A 22,471-nucleotide genomic window follows, 5' to 3' on the forward strand; every position below is an offset into this window, starting at 1 on the left:
CTTTCCACTCATTTCCTATGTCTTCTGGTCCTGTTTCTTCATCTTTAGACTCAGCCATGTTGACCAAATCCTTCTCACTCTGTACCTCCTTGGACCACTCTTTAGACTCTTCCTCGAGACCCTAGTGATTACATTAGCCTCACTTGGAAAAATCCAAGATAATCTCCCTATTTTGACTCCAGATAAATTAGCAACCTACATCCCATCTGCTGCCGTAACTCCCTTTTGCCATGTTAAATAACGACTGTAGGTCCTTGGGATTAGGACATCTTTGGGGGACCATTATTCTGCCGCTCACAGATGTTAGTTGTATGGCTGTGCTGATGGCGGGTTGAAGGATGGATGGAAGGATGGATGCTCACCAGACCCTGTGCCAGGCAGTGGGGATGAGCAACTTGAGACAGAGAACCAATTTACTTCTGTGGGACTTTGTACTGGGGTGAAGGAGGCCAATTAACTATGTGTCTGTCCCTGGTTTATCTGTTAGAACTATGTGTCTAACCCTTGTTTGTCTGTTTCAATGTAACAAGATTGACATAAACACCTGCAAGGGGCAGTGAATAACGGTAAGGAACACTTGTGATTTACCCCAGACCTTGCCAGTGGCAAGCTCCCTGAGATCTAGGATTGGCTCTGTCTTGCTCATACCTGTGTCTCCCCGTCATTATGAAATGTGCTTGGCACCTGAGGAGGCATCTATGGGGGGGAAAGCTTCCTGGTGTGCCTCCTTCACCCAACCCTGCTTCCTCCAGAGTGTCACAAATTGCCATTTGTCACTTCCTGGCCTCTTAACAGTTCTGTCACATTGATATCAAATCCTCAAACTATATTGTTTAGTTTTGCTTGGGGCTTTGAACTGAATGTAACTAACCCCTTGCAATTTGCTTGCTTGTCCTCATTAACATAGTTTAGAAGCTGCTGCTGCTGCTGCTGCTGGTGGTGGTGGTGGTGGTGGTACACTACTCTAGTCCCAGCACTCTGGAGTCAGTGGCAAACAGATCTCTTTGAGTTCACAGCCTGTTCTGCAGAGCGAGTTCTGGGACAGCCAGGGAGGGATACACAGAGAATCCCTATGTGGGAGGGAAAAAAAAGTTTAGGATTCACTCCTGGGGCTGGGGGAGAAGCAGTCAGTTGGATTTCTGAATTCTGTCACTGCTATTCCTGGAGTTCCTAGTTTCTGCTTAGGAACAGAGCTGCTAAAAATGTACCCAGAGCTGGCCTGGGTTATTGTTCTTAGAATCATCACTGATCTTGTTCCCAGACAGGTAGATACACACTTTCTCTTTCTTGACCTGGACCCCCTGCATGCTCACCAAGAGGTCCTAGCCACGGGGCTTTTGTAAACTCAAGGCAGCCAAGGGTGAGTCCTGGGAGAGGAGGTGTTGGGTCGGAGGCACAGAAGCAGGAAATGTATCACACAGAACCCCTGCTCTCTGCACATCAGATTGCTGGCCGGAACTTCAGGACAGGAAGAGTCAAAGGAGACCGGCTGTCAGGTAGTACTGGCTTCAGAAGTCCAGCCATCAGGTTAGGTGAGGTCCTCTTCAGCGCTTCAGTGTCATCATGAAGGGAGGACAGATAACCTTAGTACTATCCCCTCCTGGGCATTAGGGAGCACCCGAGGGTGCTCCGTGGCGGCTAGTTTGTATGTTGTTTCCTTGCTCCTGCTTTATTCCAGTCCACCCTGGAGTGCTTCCTCGACCCACCCCCTTTCCAGATGACTGCCATGCTGCCCTCTTGCTGAGTTGCCGTGGGCTCGCCTTCCGGCCAGTTGTGTTCCTTACCCCTGATGTGCCCAGGTGGCCCTGGTATATGGAACTGGGGCTAGCTTTGATAGCACCACTGCAGGTAGAACACCCACCAGATTGATTCCACACATGTCCCAGCTTCCAGACACCAATGTCTGCCAGCCACAAGCCCGTGGGTCCCCCACGCTCGCCGCCAAGCCTTCTCTATCCGGAGGACTCCAGGTCTGACGATGCCCGCACTGTGCTCTGAAGAGTGCTCACAGGGTGTAGACCCTTCACCTGACAAACGAGCCTGACGCACTATAGACAGGTAAGACACGGCCTGAACAGCGGGGACGGAGTCATCGCTTAGTTTTATAGCTGCACCTAATTTTCAGACGGGGATGCTGGGCTGTGTCTCACACAAGGTACAGATGCAGGCCTTTGCCTGATGCCTGGCAGGCCTGCATTCCAGGCAAAAAGCCAGAGTGCACAGGGGGTGGCGAGGGCTCTTGTCCAAACAGACTATGCTGTTGCAAAGAGCCCCCATGCCACACCTCTCAGCCAGGCCAGTCACCCCAATACAAAAGAGCAAGGGTGATAGCTGCCTGCCTCCAGCCCTGCTCCAGAAGCCTCTGAGGCATAGACCTGGAGGCTAGAGGGAAATGTGAAGGGACCAGGCTCCCTTCTGCAGACTGTACCCTTTTCCCACCTGCCAGCACACACTCCCTTCGGCTTCCTTTCAGGGAACCCCCTCCTGGCTGCTGCCACATTCCCTACAATGCCGCCCCCGCACCCCCCCAGGCCCCTCCTCTGCGCCAGGGTGGGAGCCGCAGCGATTCAAGTTATTTTTAGCCAAACAGCCTCCTCCAGGAGATTCGAGTCAAGGGGAAGCCGCCCCCGCGCCTCCAGGAGCTGCTTGAGGAAAAGCGACCGATTAAAACCAGGGCTGCGCGGGCTGGGTGCCAGGCGGGCAGCAGGCGGTGAGACAGTCCTCTCCCTCTCCCGAGCTGGCTCCGAGTGCTGGTGTGCGTTGTTAAGAGTGCCTGGGTCCCCATATGCCCTTTATTGCCACCTTTCAGCCTCTGTCCTTCAGCCCAACCCACCGGTTCTGCCTCCAGCCACCACCCCAAGCCACACCCTCATCACAAATCCATTCCAAGCAATGCACCAAGAGGACCAGCAGGCAGCCTCTCCTCCCATCAGGGGAGATTTGGGAGTAGGGTAGAGGAGCCTTTATTTTGCCTCTCTGGGTTTCTGTTCCATCAATCTATCCATTCACCCATCCATTCATCCTTCCTTCTGTTCTTCCCTTCCTTTTCTCCCTCTCCTTGTCTCTCTTCTCTTTCAATAAGGTCTCGTGTAGCCCAGGTTGTATCAAACCTACAGATAGCCTAGATTCCTTGACTTTTGATCTTCCCATAGCTCCTGAGCACTGTGGGGTTACAGGTATATACCCTCATGTAGGGCTCAAGTCACTTTTTGTCTTTTCGGTGAACAGGATGAGAAGGTACTGACTCTGGCTGCCAGCCAGCTCCTGGTCTTCAGGAGTTACCAAGAGGCAGAGGCCAAAGCAACTGTCAATCATAAGAAACAGGCGAGTAGTCTGGGAATTAATCAGGGCCAGAGAGCGCCCTTGTGAACAAGTCACTGAGTCAGGGTCTTGTAGATGCTTGGAATGAGCTGGTCCTGAGACCTCACCACAACCCCCCACTGTGGGGTGGGGTATTTGCTCAGGGCAACAGACTTCTGGAGAAGGATTCTGACAATTTGAGAGAGTGCCTGAGAAAGTGGAGAATTTCCTAATGACAGGAATGGAGACCAGGATAGGATAATCTACATCTCCCAGCTGCCACTGATGCCTCAGCTCCCTCTCCCTGAGAACCATTTACAGCATCAGCTTCCTTCCTCAAGCTGTCCGAGGAGTTCAAGCCTAGGAGAGTGCCCAGAAGTAGTTTGATGGAGGAGAAAAAGCTCTGTTCACTTTCTGGAACTTCAGTCTTATCTGTATCATAGGATTATCAAAAAGTCTCAGAGTGTAGCAAGGTCCCATCATAACCATGCAAAACTTCCCAGAACACGCACACACAGCACACACTTACTCTCTCACACACACTCACACACACAAACACACTCACACACACTCACACACTGCCAACTCTCTGGAGTTTCAAAAATGCAGTAACAGTTCAAGGACATCTGGATCAATTAGGACGACTGTGTTACACCTGGCCTTTGTCCTGCCCACCTTGCTATGCCCTTGACCCCTCTGTCTGACTCCACAGGCCGGCCTTTTCACAAGAGGGTTCCCAGGACTCTTCTCCATCTCCTGCTCCCCCTCTGCTCAGCCTCTCCGCAGCCTCCAGCTTCTTGGTGGTGGTTTTAGTGCTTTGCCAATCAGCTTGGGACTTGCACCTTACAAAGATAGCTGCTAATCTGCCAGGTGGAGCCCTTTGTACCTGCAGTGTCCCAAGAATTTCCTCAGTCTGTGTGGAGGGCAGTGAAGAGACAAGTGGAAAGGTTTAGCAGTCCCTGGACAGTTGGCTGAGTGTCTTACTCAGTGCCATCCAACTAGACAATAAGTCTGCTGGGTTGGGAGTCCCAGTGCCCACTCCCACATCTCCCTTTTTAGGGACATATGAGGTGTTTAGAGGCACCCCCATAGACCTTCTGCTCTTCCTGTAAAATCAAGTAGTCTCTAGGACCAGAGGCAGGCTTCGTTCTCCTTTCAGCCCATGCTGCCTCCGGTTGATGGTGGGAAGTGGGCATCTCTCAGAGTCCAGGAGCTGATGGAAGCAGGGCAAGCTTCCTGGGGAACCCCTAGGAAGAACTGAGAGGAACGCTGCTTTCTCCTGCTGTATGATTCCTTCTGTGGCCTTCCTTGCTTGGCATGCCTCAGCTCTTCCTTCCCTGCCTAACTTTGCCACATTCTTCCCTCTTGCCACGGAACTACCTCCTTTCCTGCCTCAGTTTCCCCACCCGTAAGCCTGTTGATCTTCAAGCCCTGTTTCAGGAGGTTGGTTCCCTAAACTTGGCAAGGGAAGCTCCCAGGTCAGACCCTCGGGCTACTGGAAGAGGGCCCGGAGCTCAGAGACTTGAGGCTTGAAGTCCTTGGGCCTTGATAGTCCCGGCATCCATTCTGAGGAATTCTTTGAAAGGTCACATCATTGTCATTTGCCTTCTCTCCCCTTCCAAGAGCCTTCCAGATGATCCCCAGGTCCTGGGAGGCAATCAGAGCTTTAACCCTAGGGCTGCTTGGTGAGCGGAGCCTTCTCTCCCCTACCGCCAGGCCCTTCTTTAGCCTGAGCTGGGGGTTGGGGTGGGGGGAGGATGAGAGGGGAATCCAGGCAAGAAGGGGTTACAGGAGAAAGGGGAACTGGAAGGGGGTTGTGGTTGCCAAGGCAACGGCATTGCTGGGGCCAGTGGAGGCTGCTGGGGAGGGAAGGAGAGGGGTGTCCCTCTCAGCTTGCAGCTTCTTTCTTCCTGTTCTGATGCTCTTTGTTTAAAAAAAAAAAAAGAAAAGAAAAGAAAAAGAGTCGCCTTAGCCTTACCCTTTTGTGTCTGGAGGTGGGAGAGGGGAGTTACTTCAGGGGTCTGCTCTGCCCTGCTGAGCTCACCTAGTTCATCCTCCCCTCCCACCCTCCTGTCTGGTCAGTTTCTTACTCTAAGCTTGGTTCTCACCCGACAGCCTGTCTTCCCAGAGCAACAACAGTGGCCCTGACCTGAGCTGGTAGGAGTCTGTCCCCCTCCCATGGACACACAAACCTCCTTTATGGGCCTGCCGAGGGTTGCAAAGAGGGTCTGAGTAGAAAATCCACCCTACCCCAGACTCCAGATATTCCAAGTAATTGTTGGCCAGGGACTTTTATATCACCTGGATGTCACGGGTATTCTTGCTTGGCCTCTTGGTAAACAAACCATCTTATGTTCCCAGGATCCTGGTGTGGACCTAGACCATAGCAGCTCTCCTCAGGGCTGTGGGCTCTCCAGAAGGACTCTGTTTCCCAGCTGTGATGTAGGTGACCAGACATCTCTATTGATCAGCTGCTGTTGTGTATCTACAGCTGACCCTCAGCCTCCAGCCTGGGTGCTGGGAGGCTTCCTGCTCATTCAGTGTTGGGTGCTGCAAACTGAGGTTCGGTGAGGGAAATGCACTTCTAGCCCGTGGAAGTCGGGATCTAAACTTAAGTGTAAACCTCGGCTTTGGGAAACCTGGAAGTGGCCCAGAGAAGCTGTGCCCAGTGGTGCCCAGGAATTGACCTTTTCTTCTCTGGGGAAAGACATCTCACCACCACCTTAGGACTCTTTAGTCCAGGGTGACCTGAACCAACCTAAACTCCATCTGCAGATCTGTCAGCCAGAAGGGAATGAGGGGTGGCTGGGTGGGGTGGCTGCAGGATCTTCCCAATGGAGGGCGCAGAGCTGGCATTAGTTGGCCTGCCTGCCTGCAGCCGCTAAACTTCATCTACGGTCCCATGCTGCCCCCTTGTGGACAATCTCACATTTCCCCATGTGGAACACCTTAGTCCCCAGACAGGTGCCATTAGGGGAACTAAAGGTGGTCTGTTAGGACCTAGCAATGGACTAGGCTGCACCTTCCACTTCTACTGGAACTATCAGATCCTGAGCCCAGGGCAGTGTTTCACACTGAACAGCTTTCTTTTCCCCAGGAACTTTGAAAACCCAGATTCTTGGCAGGAAGTACATTTAAGAGTTGTATTTTTTTTAACCCTTCATTCCCTGTTGTTTTGTTTGCCTCCAGGCTCTGTGACTGTATAGCTCTTGTATTAGGGTACTCACTGCCCCTGGGAGCAGACAATGGCTTGGAAACAAAGGGGGTGGGGTAGGGTCAAGGTCTGTCCTACCCCAAGGTGACCTGGAATCCTTCATTCAGTCAAGGACAACCTTGCATTTGTGAAATGTGTGCTTTTAATTTTTCAACCATCTGTCAGGTCCCCGTATACACCCAGTGCTGTGAAAGATGCCGCTAACATGTTACTTTGCTGAGCTGGCTCCACTGAACCTCACTGTAGATCTGGAAAGGCCAGAGAAGGCTGTGTGGTTTATAGAGATGGCGGGAGAATTGTTCAGTCCAAGTTTGTCTCGGACTTGTTTATCTCAGACTTGTCTTGCCTTGCTTTAAACCCCTCTCTGTCTTGTATCCAAGATGAGACAAACAGATCCTTGTGCTGCTGAGTTCAGCTTGAGAGAGTTCAGCTCAGAGAGAGGCAAGAGGGTCCAGACCTCCACTAAGACTGGACTCACAGCAAAAACCACTTTCTCAAAGATAGTTAGTGCTGGGTGTAGTGGCATACTCCTTAAATCCTTGAGAGGCAGAGGTGGGGCTGGAGAGATGGTTCAGGTTCAGTGGTTGCTCTAAGAGCACTGACTGCTCTCCCAGAGGTCGTGAGTTCAACTCCTGACAACCACATGGTGGCTCACAACCATCTGTAATGGGTTCCAATGCCCTCTGTGGGTGTGTCTGAAGACAACTACAGTGCACTTACATGCATAAAATGAATAAATAAATGAATCTTTTTTTTAAAAAAAGGAGAGGCAGAGGTCTTTGTGAGTTTGAGGCCAGTCAAGTCTAAATATTGAGTTCAAAGCCAGCTGGGGCTACATAGAAAGAACCTGTCTCGAAAACAAAAACAGAAAGAAAAAAAAACCCACAGAAGACACAAATAGAATGGAAAGACCCTGGAGAAAGGGTAGCATTCTTTATTGCTGACTTTGTACCTGAAGCGCCTTTGGTATTTGGTATTGCTTATTCACCTATTCTCAGAATAATTTATCGATATATTTATATAGTGTAAAGCTGGGGCTAGAACTCAGGGCCCTGCATATTCTAGGCCAGTGCTTTACCACTAGCTTACACCACACACTCCAGAATTGCATTCTTGCGTGTGTAAAATTGAATGAGGTTATGAAGGATTTTCTTTAAAAAAAATTAGATTTATTTGTATGAGCGTAAACATTTTTTTAAGATTTATTTGTATGAGTGTTTTCCCTATATGTGCACCATGTGTGTTCCTGGTACCTGTAGGAGTCAAAAGAGGTCATAGGATCCCCCTGGAACTGAAATTGCAGACGGTTGTAATGTGGGTGCAGGGAACCAGGTTCTCTGCAAGAGCACCTGGGTGCTCTCTTTAACAGCTGAGCCAGCCCACCAGACTTGTACAGACGGTTTTCAGGACAAAGATGTGTACACATTGTGACAAGATGTAACTAACTGAATGACAAAAGGGTTCCCAATAACATGTCCTTTATGAAGAAGATACACAGGAGTAGAGAATGAAAGAATAAACTGTTGCTAGAAAGAAAATTATTCTTGGGCCATGGCTGGCCTTAACACACATCACGCCTTGAAAACTATGGTTGGGCTGGACAGAAGGATCAATGGTTAAAAGCACTGGCTTCCATAGGTCCTAAGTTTGGTCCCCATCACCCAAATGACTGCTCACAACCATCTTTAATTCCAGTTCCAGGGAACCTGGTGCCATCTTCTGACCTCCCTGAGCACCAGCTGCTGGGATTAAAGGTGTGTTCCTCCCCTCCCCCAGCTGCCTAAAAAAAAAAAAAAAAAAAGAACTAAAGAAAAAATGTGGCTGGCTGGTGGCTCCAGGTCATGGATTCTCTTGGACAGGTCTCATTGAGTTATAGTCAGAGAAAGTCTTCATTCTCTGCCTTCTTAGGCTAGTAGCTGACCTTTCACCTAGGTCTCTTCCTATGGTCCCTCCCTGCCCAGCACTACTGCATCGACAACCACCATCTTTGAATTTGCCTCTCCATCAGCCTGTGACTTTTCCATACTGTTCATTCTGCTACTGTCAATTTGTAAAAAATGCCCTTTATTTTTATCTGGTGTGCATGTGTCTGAGGGTGTGGGATCCCCTGGAACTGGACTTACAGACAGTTATGGGCTTTGATGCAGGTGCTGGGAATTGAACCTGGGTCCTCTGAAGAGCAGCCAGTGCTCTTTACTGCTGAGCCACCTCTCCAGCCCCCACTACTAACTTTTCCAGGAGCTGTCTGAAAGAACTGGAAGATGAATGCGGATGTGCACTCGCCAGAATGCATGTGTGGAAGTCAGAGGATAATTTGGGGGAGTTGGTTCTCTCCTTTTACCAAGGGATCTGGGGTTTGAACTCAGGTTACTGGACTTGTGCAGAGGGCTTGACCTGACCATCTGAGCCTGGTCCCTTTAAAGTCATCACATTCCCTTTGTTAAACTCTTCCAAAAATAGTTACCTTTCATCCCTCTGTTCCAACCTCTGACCTCACCACTCCTGTTGACAATGGTTCCTGTTTATGCTGGCTGTTTCTGAGTTCTTGATGTCCTGTTTAAAAGAATCGAAACCCAAGAGCAACTGGTTACTACCCAGGGCTTCCTTTTGTGGGCTCCAGACTCTTTAAAAATATTGATTAAAACGACAACAAAAAAGGGCTAGGCTTTGTGGAGCAAACCTTTAATCCCAGTGCTCAGAGGCAGAGGCAGGCAGATCTTTGAGTTCAAGGCCAGCCTTGCCTACAGAGTGAGTTCCAGTACAGCCAGGCCTATGCAGAGAACCCGTCTTGGTAAATCAAACCAACCAAACAAGCAAACAAAACTGTTGATGGACAGATGTGATGGTACTCATGGTTAATCCCAGCACTAGGGAGGCAGACAGAAGTGGATCTCTTGTGAATTTGAAGCCATCTTGTTTTACATAATGAGTTCCAGGCATCCAGGACCACATAGAGAGACTATGCTTAAATAAAGAAAAATTAGTAAAAAGAGATTGTACCTGGTACAAACCTTTAAGGGGAGTGTGCCTTGGAGGCTAAGAAAGTAATTCAGTCAGATAGTGCCTACCTAGTATTCATGTTGCTCCCCAGTACTGCATAAAACCAGGTATGGTGGCTCATCCCAAAATCTCAGCATTCAGGAGGTAGAAGCAGGAGGATCAAAAATTCAAAGCCATTCTTATCTACACAGCAATTTTGAGGCTAGCCTGGGACATATGAGGCCTCATCTCAAAATAACTAAAATTAGAAATGTATAAAATGTATAGAGCCATGAGATGGTCGTTATGTCTGACAACCTGAGTTTCTTTGATCCACATGGGGCAGAGGAGAGAACTGACCCCTACATTATCCTTTGACATCCATCTGCATTTTGTGGCGCGCGCGCGCACACACACACACACACACACTTTAGAAGTTAGATTGGTTGGAGGAATGGCTTGGTAGCTAATAGCACTCAGTGCTCTTCCATGTTCAATTCCCAGCAACCACATGCAGCTACAACCATCTGTGACTCTTGTCACAGGGACCCAGTATGTTCCTTTGGTCCCCCTAGGAGCCAGGCATGCATATGGTATGGACATATGTGCAAGCAAAACACTCATATACATAAACAAATGAAACCTTGAAAATAAATATAAAAGGGACCCCAGGCCTTATGCCACATGGATTGTGAACTGTTGGGCAAAGTAGAGGGCAACCGAGATGCTAAGGAAGAGCACCACTTACTCAATTTAGATTTCTCTCTCTGGTACAGAGACTGAATTTAGGGCCTCCTGCATACTAGACAAACATGTACCACACTACCACGCTGCTATGTTACCACCATAACCTGTCCCGTCTTTAACTTTTTAATTTTATTTTTGATTAATTAGTTAATTTAACTTTTTTGAGACTGGGTTTCTCAATGTAACCAGCCCTGGCTGTCCTGAACTTGATTTGTAGCCCAGGCTGGCCTAGAACTCACAGAGATCCACCTGCTTCTGCCTCTCTAGTGCTGGGATTAAATGTTTCCGCCACAACTCCTGGCTTTTAAATTCTTTTTTTTTTTCCTTTTTTTTTTTTAAATTGGAAATTTTCTTTATTTACATTTCAAATGTTATCTCCTTTCCCAGTTTCCCTTCTGGAATTTCCCTACCCCACTCCCACTTCCTTTCAAATTCTTAAAATCACTATTTTTATGAGCCTGTATGTGGATGTTTAAAGCAGAGGACAGTTGTCAGCAGTCTGTCCTATCCTTCCACGCTTGGTTCTGGGGTTTGAATTCATGCTTGAGCTACAATTATTCTGACCCGCTGAACTATCTGCCCAGAACACTGTTTTGCAGTTAGACACAGGGCATCATGCTGCCCGGCCTAGTCCTAGCTATGTAGCTTAAGATGACCTTGAATCCCTTATTCTCCTGCTTCTGCCAAAAACTTAGGCCCTACACACTGAGTAGATGGTGTGAGCTACCATGCCTTTCTGGAGATAGGGTCTTTCTGCATAACTCTAGCTGATCTGAAACTCACGACCTGAGTTGGGGGGGGGGGTATCCTGGCAGTTTAAGTTTTTGTTGTTGTTGTTTTGGTTTGTTTCGCTTTGGTGTTTTGGAGATAAGGTCTACCTGAGTTACTCAGGCATATCTCAGACTTACAATTCTCCAGCCTCCAAGTAGCTGCGATTACCTCATCCGCTTCATCTCACACTTAATGCATTAAAAACAAAACAAAACAAAACAAAAACAAAAACAAAAAAACCTACAAAACTGCCGCTATGTGTAATCAGCACATTATCCACCCAGGCCTTTGAACCAGACTTGGACTATCGTTGCGCTCTCCCGTCCCCCTCTCTCTCATCTTCGGCACCCCAAGTCTAGTCTATTCCCTTTCCTAGTTCATCATTCTTCACCATCTTCTGGCAGCCAGCACCCTGTGTGGCAGTCTGCACATATCTCACAGCTCTTCCTCTCTCCTCTGCCCTCTACAGTTCATTACACAGAGGAGTCAGGCGAGGTTTTTAAGAACACAGAATGTTCTTCGTTCCCCCATATTCATCCCTCAAAGGCTCCCTCGGTTTTCGGGGTCTTTATAAGTCTAGCCCACGAGCGAAGTAGGCACTGGAGGAAGAGGACAGACGCGGGGCTGGCCGCCGTCGTGGTCCATGCGAGTAGCAAGCTCTTAACCCTAGCAGCAGAAGGCTGCGGCTGGAGGATGGACACAGAGGACGAAAGACCGGGTCAAAAACAGGGGGAGGGGTTAAGCAAAGAAAAAAAAAAATTGAGAGGCGAAAGAGGGCGGGACCAGGTTCTAAGCCCTCCCCTGTCTAGGCCTCGGCCCTTTCCGGCCTTGGAACCTTTTCCATCTGCCAGCAGTGAGGGAAGCTTTTCCGTTGGACCTTCCGGCGGCGTCGGCCCTATTTCCCGTGCTGCACTGCGGGTCTTTCTCTTTCTCTTCCGGTCCCAGGCGCTGCGGGAGCCGCGGGTTACCGTGAGTGTTGGCCTTACGGCATCCGATGCCATCCATAACTACAGGGTAGCTGCGGGTCGCGGGGCAAGCGACACGTGTCGCAGGAAGGACAGGACGGGCGTCTGCTTGGCTATGGGGGCGTAGAGAATGCCGGGCGGGGGTAGTGCATGGTTGTTCTCAGGGAATGGATGGAGGGAAAAGCCGCCACTGGGGCCGGCAAACTTAGTTTCAGGACCTCCTTGCTCGCGTTTGAGAGGTGGGGTCGCATTTTGTGAGTACGATCAGACTGGTGGATGGCGTAAATCGGAAGCGTCTGCTGCGGCCTTTTTCTAGTTTCTTCAGGTCTCACCAGTTCAGGGCGGCAGAGGTGTTCCAGTGTGGGGAACCCCAGGACCGATCTCATATCTTTCCTGCAGGTGCAGACATGGCCAAGTCCAAGAACCACACCACCCACAACCAGTGTAAGTTTCTTGAGCTCCAGCTGGTGCCTGTTCCCTAACAAAGATTGGCTTAGGGTACCTAGATTAGAGCTGAAGGGAGGACAGGGCTCCCTCGGGAGCCTGAAGCTGATTGTGTAGTTAGCTACTTTTGAGATTACAAGTTTGGGAGCCACAGTGCTCTGCACTCTGTCCTTAGTGTGTTCTCAAAAAGACTGGCAACAGTGATGTTAGGTGGTCTTATTAGAATGATATCTCATTTTTTAAATTTGTAAATATTTGTTACCCTACAGCCCGCAAATGGCACAGGAATGGCATCAAGAAACCCCGGTCACAAAGATACGAATCTCTTAAGGGGGTGAGTGAATACAGTGGATCATAAAATATTCCTTAGCTCCAGGTGCAGTCTAGGGCCTGTTGTAAGTCATTTTGTGTGTGTGTGTGTGTGTGTGTGTGTGTGTGTGTAGACAGGGTTTCTCTGTGTAGCCCTGGCTGGCCTGGAATGCACTATGTAGACCAAGCTAGCCTTGAACTCAGATCTACTCAGGAGTGGTGGGATTAAAGGTGTTGCTTACCTCTGGTAACCCTTAACTGCCCTTTGATGTATTGGTTTCCCAGTACCTTCTGTTCCTTTCCTCTGCCAGACTCGCAGAAAAGCTTTCTTTGACCTACCCAGTCTTTGTGTAACTTGGCTCCTGAGAACAGAACTGCTTCTCTTGCTCCATCTTGAGGGAGGGAGTGGTTCTGGGTATTGGGTACCTTATGGTCTGCTTCTAAGCTGTCTAGTTCTGTGCATTTGATCGTACCTAGTACTAGGCTGAGGGTATCTGAGCCTGCACTTGGTCTGTTTGTTGCCTGCAACCTTGCTCTCTGATGTTCATCTGATGGACTGGGCTTGGTATCTGATACTCTTCAGCTGAGGTAGGGAGGGTGGCCCTGTGGGAGTCTCAGGAAACAGCTGGTGGATATCTTGAAGTTCACACTATCCAACCTTTTCATGGTTGAGGTTAACTTAATCCTGTTTTTATATCATCTTTGTGGATAGGGGCTCGAGGAAGTGAGCTGGGACTGTTCTATGCTACCTCATATCTTTTCTATTTTCCAGGTTGATCCCAAGTTCCTGAGGAACATGCGTTTTGCCAAGAAGCACAACAAGAAAGGTCTGAAGAAGATGCAGGCCAACAATGCAAAGGCAGTGAGTGCACGCGCAGAGGCCATCAAGGCCCTTGTGAAGCCTGAGGTCATCAAGCCCAAGATGCCAAAGGGCCCCAGCCGCAAACTCAGCCGTTTGGCTTTCATCGCTCACCCCAAGCTTGGGAAGAAGATTCGAAGCTACATGGCCAAGGGTCGTAGGCTCTGCCAACCAAAGCCCAAGGTTCAAACCAAGGCAGAGGCCAAAGCTCCAGCTAAGGCCCAGGCTTCGGCTCCAGCTCAGGCTCCCAAAGGTGCCCAGGCCCCTGTGAAGGCTCCGTAGAAAAGGCCCCTGCCAAAGTGAAGACAGACGGACAGACTGCCGTGACACACCCACCTACACACTATTGCAGATGACCAGTGTCCTATGCTGTTTTTACAAATAAACTTGAAACAAGATCTGTTAGCTTGTGTCTGTTGTCATAGGATGAGGGTGGAGTTGCTGCCCTCTGGATGGAAGGGGTTGCAGCAGTGAATAGAATAGTCCTTTTAGGGAGCCCCGAGGTAGGATCCTGGAGAGGAGCTTAGTAAACAGAATGGCACCTTGGGCATTAGCCTGCTCTGCTCGCTAAGCTGAGGGAATGGAAGGGCCCTCCTTTCTAGTTATGCTCTAATCAGACAGGACCACCAGGCTAGGGGCCATAGGTAGGTTATATTGAATCTGGACAGAGTATGATGCTACCTTATTGCCCTGCTAATGAGCCATGGCTCTAGGTGAGGTGCAGCACAGGCATATGGTCTTTTCTAATACTCTGGGTGGAGGTCAGGGCACTTGTGGACTGTCGAGTAATCAAACTAGCTTGGCAGGTGTTTACATACTGAGCAACTGCCAATCTCATGGGCTTGCATCAGCCCAGGCTGGCATCGAGCCTTTTTATATTTGTGTATGAGAGATGATGTGTGGGTGTCATGACACCCCTGTTGGAGTGTAGGTTAAGAGGACAGCTAGGATCAGGACCTTTAGTAGCAAGGGTCTTATATGCTGAACCAACCTGATAGCCCTGGCCTTGACAGATGTGTAGCCTCTCCAGGTACAAAGATTGCAACTAAAGGTCTTAGTCTTCAGAGCAACCAGTAAGTGACTGGTGCTTGTGGGACATGTAGAACAGAATGGACCCTTTCCTGAGTACAAGTAGTAACCTTAATCCAACCCTGGAGCCTTTGGTTGCTCAAATAGTTGCTATCATCCCGTAGGTTTAACCCATGATAGGGTGGCTCTGAGGTGTGTTAGTGGTATTCTTGCTACCCATGTATGAAATTGATCACATGGCTAGAGATGGCAGGAGAGGCAGCCTTGTAGCTCTGAGAAAAATAGTGCCTTTAGGGACCTCTGCTCTGATGGGGGAGCCTTAGCTCTAGTGCAGTGTCAAGGACCCTAGTGCAAAGACTGGCAAGGTTCAACACGTGAGCAGTTCGAAGTGCTGGCCCCTTACTATGAGCAGGGTCATGTCTAAAAACAGCATACCCAGTGGCTACGGGCCAGTGTTTGGGTTCTTGTCTACAACTACAGTAGCTTCCTTGTCCTTATTCCTGTGCTTATGGAATTTAGTCTAGTTTTCAGTTCCTGGAGCCCTGGAACTGCTAACACTGTTGGGGATGGCCTGGCCTATTTCTAGAAAATCAATGGACCACTTCTCCAAACCTTCAGTATCCACTTGTGACGGGCACAGTATTTTGACCTTGCAGGTCAGAAGTGTGCTGGGTTCATGATACAGAAACAAGGGCCTCAGCCGGGCGTAGATGTGATGTAGTAGTACTACTGAATGATGTGCCATGTCAAAAGGCACAAAGCAGTTTAGGAGTAAGAAAGGTCCCAAAAATCAGGCTCGATTTTCCCATCTGTGAAATGGAGATGAGTCCCCAGAGAAACAAATCTCTACTCCGTGACTGTCCACAGTATAAAGAATATCCCATCCGATACTGACTTTATTACTGGGCAGGGGCAACAGATCCTTGGCAGTGGTTGGGCTGAAAGCTATGAGGGTTCTGAGGCTCAGCTTTCACCAGGCAGAGCCGGCACACTAGCAAGTGCAGCGAGTAGGCGTGTATATATGTCAACCCCACGTAGAAACACAGCCTCATGCAGCCGTTCGTTATGGTCATGTAGTAGCACGGGTGTGCGGTTCATGGGCGAGAAGCCCAGAGCTGGGATCCCCATCTGTAGTGGTGAGAAAATGCTGTTAGAAGAAAGGCAGCCTTCAGACTCCCCACTGCCTGGCTCTGCCCTGTGAGTGAATAGCTCACCGCTCGGATGTAGCGGCTGTCAGTGGCAGCAGGAAAGATCTCTGGCTCCAGAGAGAGGTTCCTGAAGGGGAAGAGCCTGGTAAATGGGGAGAACCCAGAGGGCCAGAGGATGGTGGGAAAACAGGGAGACGACAGGGAGGAGAGGTTCTGAGATGTGGGCAAACAGAAGAGGGCTGGTCAGTGCTCACATTTCCTTGCAGGCCCGGCTGAAGGCTGCCCACCAGGGATTTGTATCGTCAGTGGGTGTCATTCGAGGCTCTGTGAACTTCTGGAGAAGGGGAGGGATGACAAGGACATGGGGCTTTAGTTCTCACACACTGTGCTGTGCTTGGCACAGGGCACACCCACCCACCTACCAGGCTTCCCAGTGGCCAGGACAGCCCCAGGTCTTCTTCCAGTCCTTCCAGTGCCCTAGGTCTGGGTCTTTCCTCATCTACTTTACTCTGCCCTTCAGATCCTAACCCAAATGCTTGCTGCAACAGGTGTCCTGGGCCTCAGACTAGTACAAGGCCCCACTTTCCTGGACCACATGTGAGCACAATCACATAATCATATCATAGTAATTTTTCTTTCATTCAAAACATAACTTCTTTACATAGCTGTCGCTGTCCTGAAACTTAGTATGTAGACCAGGCTGGCTTCAAACTCACAAGAGATCTGCCTACTTCTGTCTCCCAAGTGCTGGAATTAAAAGCATGAGTCACCACATCTTGCCTTTGGATGGCTTTCTAAGATAGGGTCTCAGCTGGCCTTGAGCTCACTACGTGGCCAAGGCTGGCCTTGAGCTCCACCTCTGACTGCTCATAGGCACATGCTACATTCCTACTTTAGGAGGTGCTGGGGCTCAAACTAAGGGCTTCAGGAATCCTAGGCAAGTACTCTACCAACTGAGCCACACTCCAGATCTCCTGTCAAAGGTTGCAAACATGGTTCCCTGTTCCATGCTGCAGCGAACATGAGGCAACAAAGACTCACATTTTATCCCTTACCATTCAGGATGGTCTCTACACTTACTGGGTCAGTAAAACATCTCTTACAGTTAAGGAATCAGCCTTAATCAGATATACGCAGAGGTCCTACATAAGCCCAGACCTAGTAAGTCCACACTTCTGTGGCCCTGATGTTCCCTCATCATAGGTCCCAGATCAATACCTGAGCAAACTCAAAGGTGACCCCCTCTCCTGCTTCCTGGCACCAGCTCTGCAGCTGCTTCTCAAAGGCCTGAAGAAAGGAGTGGGAGCTGAGCCTCTAGTTTAGGATGGAGAGAGAACCCAGGCTCTCTCCCTCAAACCTGGGTGGAGGTGGCACCTTCATGTCTACATCTGGTGCCACTCGGAAGTCAAAGCTGGCGCTCATTGTAGCAGGTACCACATTATAGGCCACACCACCTTCGAGCTTAGTCAGATTCACCGAAGTCACAGCCCCTTCCTTCAGGTGAGGGTTCGCATTCAGCCTGCATCGGTGCGGGATGGGGTGGGGGATGGGGGTGGAGCGTGTGAAGAGTGGGGAGGCAGAGAGCAAGCGTTGAAGATAGCACACGTCTTGCACAGCCTTCCAGAGCCACCCCCTCACCCCACCCCCTTCCCAGGCTGCCTTTACCTCTGCCTTTCCTTCTCCCGGAATGCCAAGATGGAGCTTATAACCTTGTGCTAGAAGAGTATGAGGTGAGATGTTAAGTGTGGCCCTGGGACAGAGCCTCCCGAATGCCCAGACTCCCCATGGACCACACACCAACTTCTCTGCCGCTGTATCCTCAATGAAGCGTGAGGCATGGCCTGGCTTCCCAGTGCTGGTAACCCGTACCCCTGGGAGGAAGAGCGTTATTGGCATGAGAGAGCTGGAGACACATCCTGAACTCTGAGCCCATGGCCGAGAGCAGGATCCTAGCAAAAGTCAAGAGCTTGCCCTCAGAACCCAGGAAGGCAAAAGTCTGGATGCCTCAGGCATCAACTTCCGGAAGACCCTGTACTGTGTGAGACCTAGCTCTGTCTGGCTGAGTTTGTACCTGTCTAGAAAAGGCCACTGAGGGATGAGGAAAAGTCACTGGGAGTAAGCAGGTTAAACTGCACAGCATGAGAAAGGGTGGGACACAGTGGGACTGGTGACTCTGGTCAGCTGACCTGGGGGATGGCTACAGGAAAGGAGGCAGCAAATGGCACCCCTCTCCCCCAAACCCATACTCACACCAAGGACTCCGCTCACTATAAAAAACAGTGAAGGCATCAGTGGGGTTGGCCAGGCCTGAGGGAGAAAGTGGGTATATAGGGTGGAGTGACTCAGCTTTCCCTTACAGCTTCCCTATACCTGGGAGAGGCTGGCCAACCTGCTCACCCTCATCCAGAGCAAAGCCTGCCCGCAGAGCCTGGAACTCAGGCCTCTTCACAAACAATTCCATCCCCTTGTGACCTCCGACCTCCTCATCTGTAAAAGTGTCAGGGATGTGATGTGAGATACTTCCTAACAGACCTTCCCTCCCCTTCTCAAAGATGCCCCTCCCCAAGCCACTCCTACCAGGCACAAAGGTCATGTGGATGGTTCTAGGGAAGCGGTGGCCCTCGCTCTTCAGCCTCCTCACAGCCTCCAGGTACCTAAGAGAACAGAGGTTAAGCACTCAGGGTGTGTGCATGGTGTAGTCTTGTGCCCTAGACACTTCCCTGCCATGCATTTCAGGGACTCCAGAAAACTCCCTGCCCTTTTCTGGGCCTGTTTCCCCATCCATAAATGATCAAGATGATCCTTGCTTGGCTTTTTTTTTTTTAAAGATTTATTTATTATATATAAGTACGCTGTAGCTATCGTCAGACACACCAGAAGAGGGCATCAGATCTCATTATAGATGGTTGTGAGCCACCATGTGTGGTTGCTGGGATTTGAACTTAGAACCTCTGGAAGAGCAGTCAGTCAGTCAGTGCTCTTAACCACAGAGCCATCTCTCCAGCCCGGCTTGGGGTTTTTCAACACATCTCTGTGCTCTTGCTGACTCCAGAGGGCCAGCAGGGGACTGGGAAGGGAGAATACTCACTGAATAGTAACACTCTTCATGTCCTGGGCACCCCTTGCATAGATGTAGCCCTCGGAATCCTTGAAGGCTTCAAAGGGGTCATGACGCCAATGTTCCTGGGGGCAGAGGAGTGAAGAGAGGCCCGCCATAGAATTGAAATGAGAGAGACAGAAGGCTAGAAACCCTAGCTATCTGATTTCCATCCCCAATTTGTCTCCTGCCGTCACCCCCTCCCTAGCACAAAACCCTTACAGGACAAAGGCTGCTTGCGTGGAGCCATGCCATATGAATTTTAAGAGTTAGAGGTGGATAAGCTGGGCATAATGGCACACCCCTTTAATATCAGCCCTAGGAAGGAAGAGGCGGGTCAATTTTTTGAGTTTGAGGCTATCCTGGTCTACACAGTGAGTTCCTGGTTAGCCAGCACTACATAGCGAGACCCTGTCTGAAGAAACAAAACGAAATGGAACAAGAGAGATTAGCACCATGGGTCCCTGGGAAATCCTGATGTCTACACTGTGTCTTTCCTGCAGGCCTGCACACATCCCTCCATACACACCTTGAAGACAGGCACCACGTCTGTGTGGGAGTTCAGCAAGATGGAGGGAAGTGACGGGTTGGTGCCTGGCCAGGTCAGCACGGTGATCACATAGCCAGGCACCACCTGCAGAGTCAGGACAGGGAGCAGTCAGCACCAGGTGATAAGGTGTCCCCAAGCCATGGCCCCACCTGGCCCAAAGCCCCAGGCTCACCTCTATTTTCTGACAGCTCAGACCCAGCTGGTGAGCTCTCTCCTCAAGGAAGGCGATGGCACTTCCTGGGAAAACAGAGAGCCTAGGCATTGTTTTTGCTGATACCCACAGGCCCAGGCAGCCCAGAGATGTATGGCTGCTTTTCCAACACAACCTCAGATCTTTCAAGACATCTGCATCAGCGTCCCAAAGCCTGTCAGTGACCCTCTGTGAAGGTCAGCTGTTTTTTTTTCTTAATGATAGAGAAGTCAGAGATAAAGAGACTCACCTAAAAGCTCTCAGTTTGTTAATCTTACAACAGGATTTGGACCTATGCACAACATTCCTAGCCACTACACCAGATTCCCTAAGAGCTGAAGCCTTTGTATAACTTTGGTAGTGTTAGACCAGGGTTGGTTGCCCCAGTCTCCACACACTGGCCTTTGAGGAGTGAGGTGAAGCCATGCCTTCCTTAAACTAGCTGCCTTCCATAACCAGGAAAAGGGTGGGCGCACAGTGGGTGGGAACCGTTGCCTTTGTCAGCTGACCTAGGGGACGGTTACAGGAAAGGAGACAGCAAAACCAGCAGTCGGGTCTCCTGGGTGGCAGGTGTTGAAAGGTAATGTACAGCATACCCCCAGCCCTTGAGGCCTCATCACAGGCCCTAAGACCCTGCCTGCATTCTCACCATAGTCAGGATTGGGTTGCACAGTGCGGATGCGCAGGTACTGGCGGAAGAGCGTCACGGAGGGGTGCTCAGACTCAGGACCCTTGGTGGTCATGACGCGGCGTGCTGGCTGGAGTAAAGTGAATAGTTAATTGCTACTCCCACCCCCAGAAGTTGGGGCCCTGTGGTCTGTACCTGAACTCTGGCCTTTCCAATGTTGTTCTACGGGGAGGAGGATACTTTGGTTTGGCTCCCCCATTCTGTGCCAGGCCAGGTGCTGGCTGCTTTCTAGACATTTCCTCATTTAATCCTCAAAAGAGTGGAAGTAACTTTGATCCTCCGAGTGCCCACTTGACTTAAGAGAAAGCTACGGCACAGAGCCAGCTTAGTAGGAGAACTTGGTCTGAATGAGACACTGACTCCCTATACCCGCCTTAAAATATTTCTCCCAAAGGCCGGGCTTTTATGCCACTGAGCCACGGAGCCCCATACTCCTCAACCCCTCCTTAAGGTCTTCCAACCTTGCTCTCTCCAGGTCTGTCCTGTGCTCTCTCCTTTCTCAGGGCTCTCTTGAGACTGTGGCCGGAACTCAGGGTCCACCGAGGTCCAATCTCAAAACCGCCCGGGGCCACCCACCACGTGGCCTGGGCGGAGTGGAGGGGCGGAGACCGGAGACTATAAGGGCTGTCTCAGTTCCCGTAGCGGAACCGGTGCCGACGTCTCTGCCAGGCTCAGCGTGGGGCCTGTGCTGGGTAACTGGAAGCTTGGATCCCGGATCCACCCCCTGGGTCCTTCTCACTGAGGCCAGCTCCGCCCTCCCGACACCCCGCCTTGGAGCCTGGACCGCAATCCCAGATGGTCCCGCCCCCAGGGGACCCTCCTCCCCTTGCAGCCTCCGGATAGGGCGAGAAAAGAGGGCGGGGCCTGGCGCTAAAAGTCTCCGCAGCGCATTAGGTACTCATCTGTTCTCTAGGTGTCTCCCTGCAAAGTGCATCCTATCTTCTCTGCCCTTTCTTACCTCCATTCCTTAGGGAGCCCCCACTCCACCCCCAGATTGCCACATTCCTCCTGTAGTGAGGTTTTGTTTAGTGACTGTCCTCCCCATTCCGTGAGTTCCAGGGCGCTCATGAGCCCATGGGTTCTAACCCTGGCCAGGCAGAGTGGGTGTCTGGGCAAGGTACCATAACCATAAATGAAGTTTAAATACCCGGATGGGAGAACGCGTGACTCTGTCCACGAGTTTCTGGGTGGCCAAATCTGTGTAACGGTGGATAGAACCGTATGTGTGACATTATTCGTCTGAGATGGTGGGCAGAGCGTCATGTACAATCGTGACGCCTCTCAGTATGGGAGATGGGGAAAAAGCAGCTTGGCTGACCCTACACTGAACTCTAAGCTCTTCTGTCTCCAGCTTAGAGAGAAACAGAGGCACAACTGTTTCTCTGGCCGCCTGCAGGCGGTTTGTAACTGTAGCTGCCCACTACCTACCTACTTACCTAGCTGTCCTTTGTACTCCTAGAAAATTCTGCCCTCTGTTCCAGAGGCTGAGCCAGCTCTGGGAGGGGTAAGGGGCAGAAGACTTCAACCCCTGGAACCAGGGGACAATCAAGGAGGGGTTCATCCCATACCTGGGGTTGAAGTCTCTGGCTGCCTGCCCACCCTGTTCACCCTCATAAGGAAGCAAGTTTAGTGGCTCAACAGTAGTTTTAATTACTTTTTTCCTTTTTAAAATATTTATTTATTATATCTGAGTACACTGCTGCTGTCTTCAGACACACCGGAAGAGGGCGTCAGATCTCATTACAGATGGTTGTGAGCCACCACTCGGTTGCTGGAATTTGAACTCAGGACCTCTGGAAGAACAGCCAGTGCTCTTAACCCCTGAGCCATCTCTCCAGCCCAGTCATTTTAATTCTTAAACCACACTCCAATCTCTACCTTCACATACTCTGCCTTCACTTGGTGAATTGGAAAGTGACCTGTGTTCCCTACGGACCCCAGTGGGACAGAAGCCCCAGTAACTCACTTCCGGCTCCCTCAGCCCTGTTATCCACATTCAACCCCACTATCACTTCCCCTGTTAGATACGTTACCATGCCATTTTACAGAGGAGGAAACTGAGGCACAGAGAAGGGAGCACAGATTATGAGGAAGTAGTATACTCTCACTTAGACTTCCTGGAGCACCGCCTCCAGCCTCCCAGCCCCCCAGCCCCAGCACAACTGCAGTTTTGCTGCCCAC

General features: G+C 50.4%; 2 protein-coding genes across 4 annotated transcripts; one reads left to right on the forward strand and one right to left on the reverse strand.

Annotated features, from left to right (window-relative positions):
• The first annotated feature begins 11,954 nt into the window (after positions 1 to 11,954).
• Positions 11,955 to 13,986, forward strand: RPL29 (ribosomal protein L29). 2 transcript variants are annotated; one of them, XM_080933979.1, is made up of 4 exons: positions 11,955 to 11,980; positions 12,293 to 12,420; positions 12,690 to 12,754; positions 13,502 to 13,986. In XM_080933979.1, the coding sequence occupies exons 2-4, from the start codon at positions 12,384 to 12,386 to the stop codon at positions 13,868 to 13,870; spliced, it is 471 nt and encodes a 156-aa protein (XP_080790105.1). In that variant the 5' UTR covers positions 11,955 to 11,980; positions 12,293 to 12,383; the 3' UTR covers positions 13,871 to 13,986. The 2 variants fall into 2 exon arrangements, with proteins under 2 accessions (XP_080790105.1, XP_080790106.1); XM_080933980.1 differs by having other exon boundaries at positions 11,964 to 11,980; positions 12,376 to 12,420.
• Positions 13,987 to 15,507: 1,521 nt separating this feature from the next.
• On the reverse strand, positions 15,508 to 21,023 carry ACY1 (aminoacylase 1). 2 transcript variants are annotated; one of them, XM_080934051.1, is made up of 15 exons: positions 20,752 to 21,023; positions 20,252 to 20,356; positions 19,585 to 19,649; positions 19,392 to 19,496; positions 18,854 to 18,948; positions 18,343 to 18,419; positions 18,163 to 18,252; positions 18,016 to 18,072; positions 17,563 to 17,636; positions 17,431 to 17,480; positions 17,140 to 17,284; positions 16,984 to 17,052; positions 16,020 to 16,099; positions 15,832 to 15,892; positions 15,508 to 15,745 (listed from the first exon to the last, which is right to left on the reverse strand). In XM_080934051.1, the coding sequence occupies exons 2-15, from the start codon at positions 20,343 to 20,345 to the stop codon at positions 15,581 to 15,583; spliced, it is 1,227 nt and encodes a 408-aa protein (XP_080790177.1). In that variant the 5' UTR covers positions 20,346 to 20,356; positions 20,752 to 21,023; the 3' UTR covers positions 15,508 to 15,580. The 2 variants fall into 2 exon arrangements, with proteins under 2 accessions (XP_080790177.1, XP_080790176.1); XM_080934050.1 differs by having other exon boundaries at positions 20,252 to 20,360.
• Positions 21,024 to 22,471: the final 1,448 nt, after the last annotated feature.

Source organism: Micromys minutus, assembly GCF_963924665.1.
Source record: "Micromys minutus genome assembly, chromosome: 21".
Lineage (NCBI taxonomy): Eukaryota > Metazoa > Chordata > Mammalia > Rodentia > Muridae > Micromys > Micromys minutus.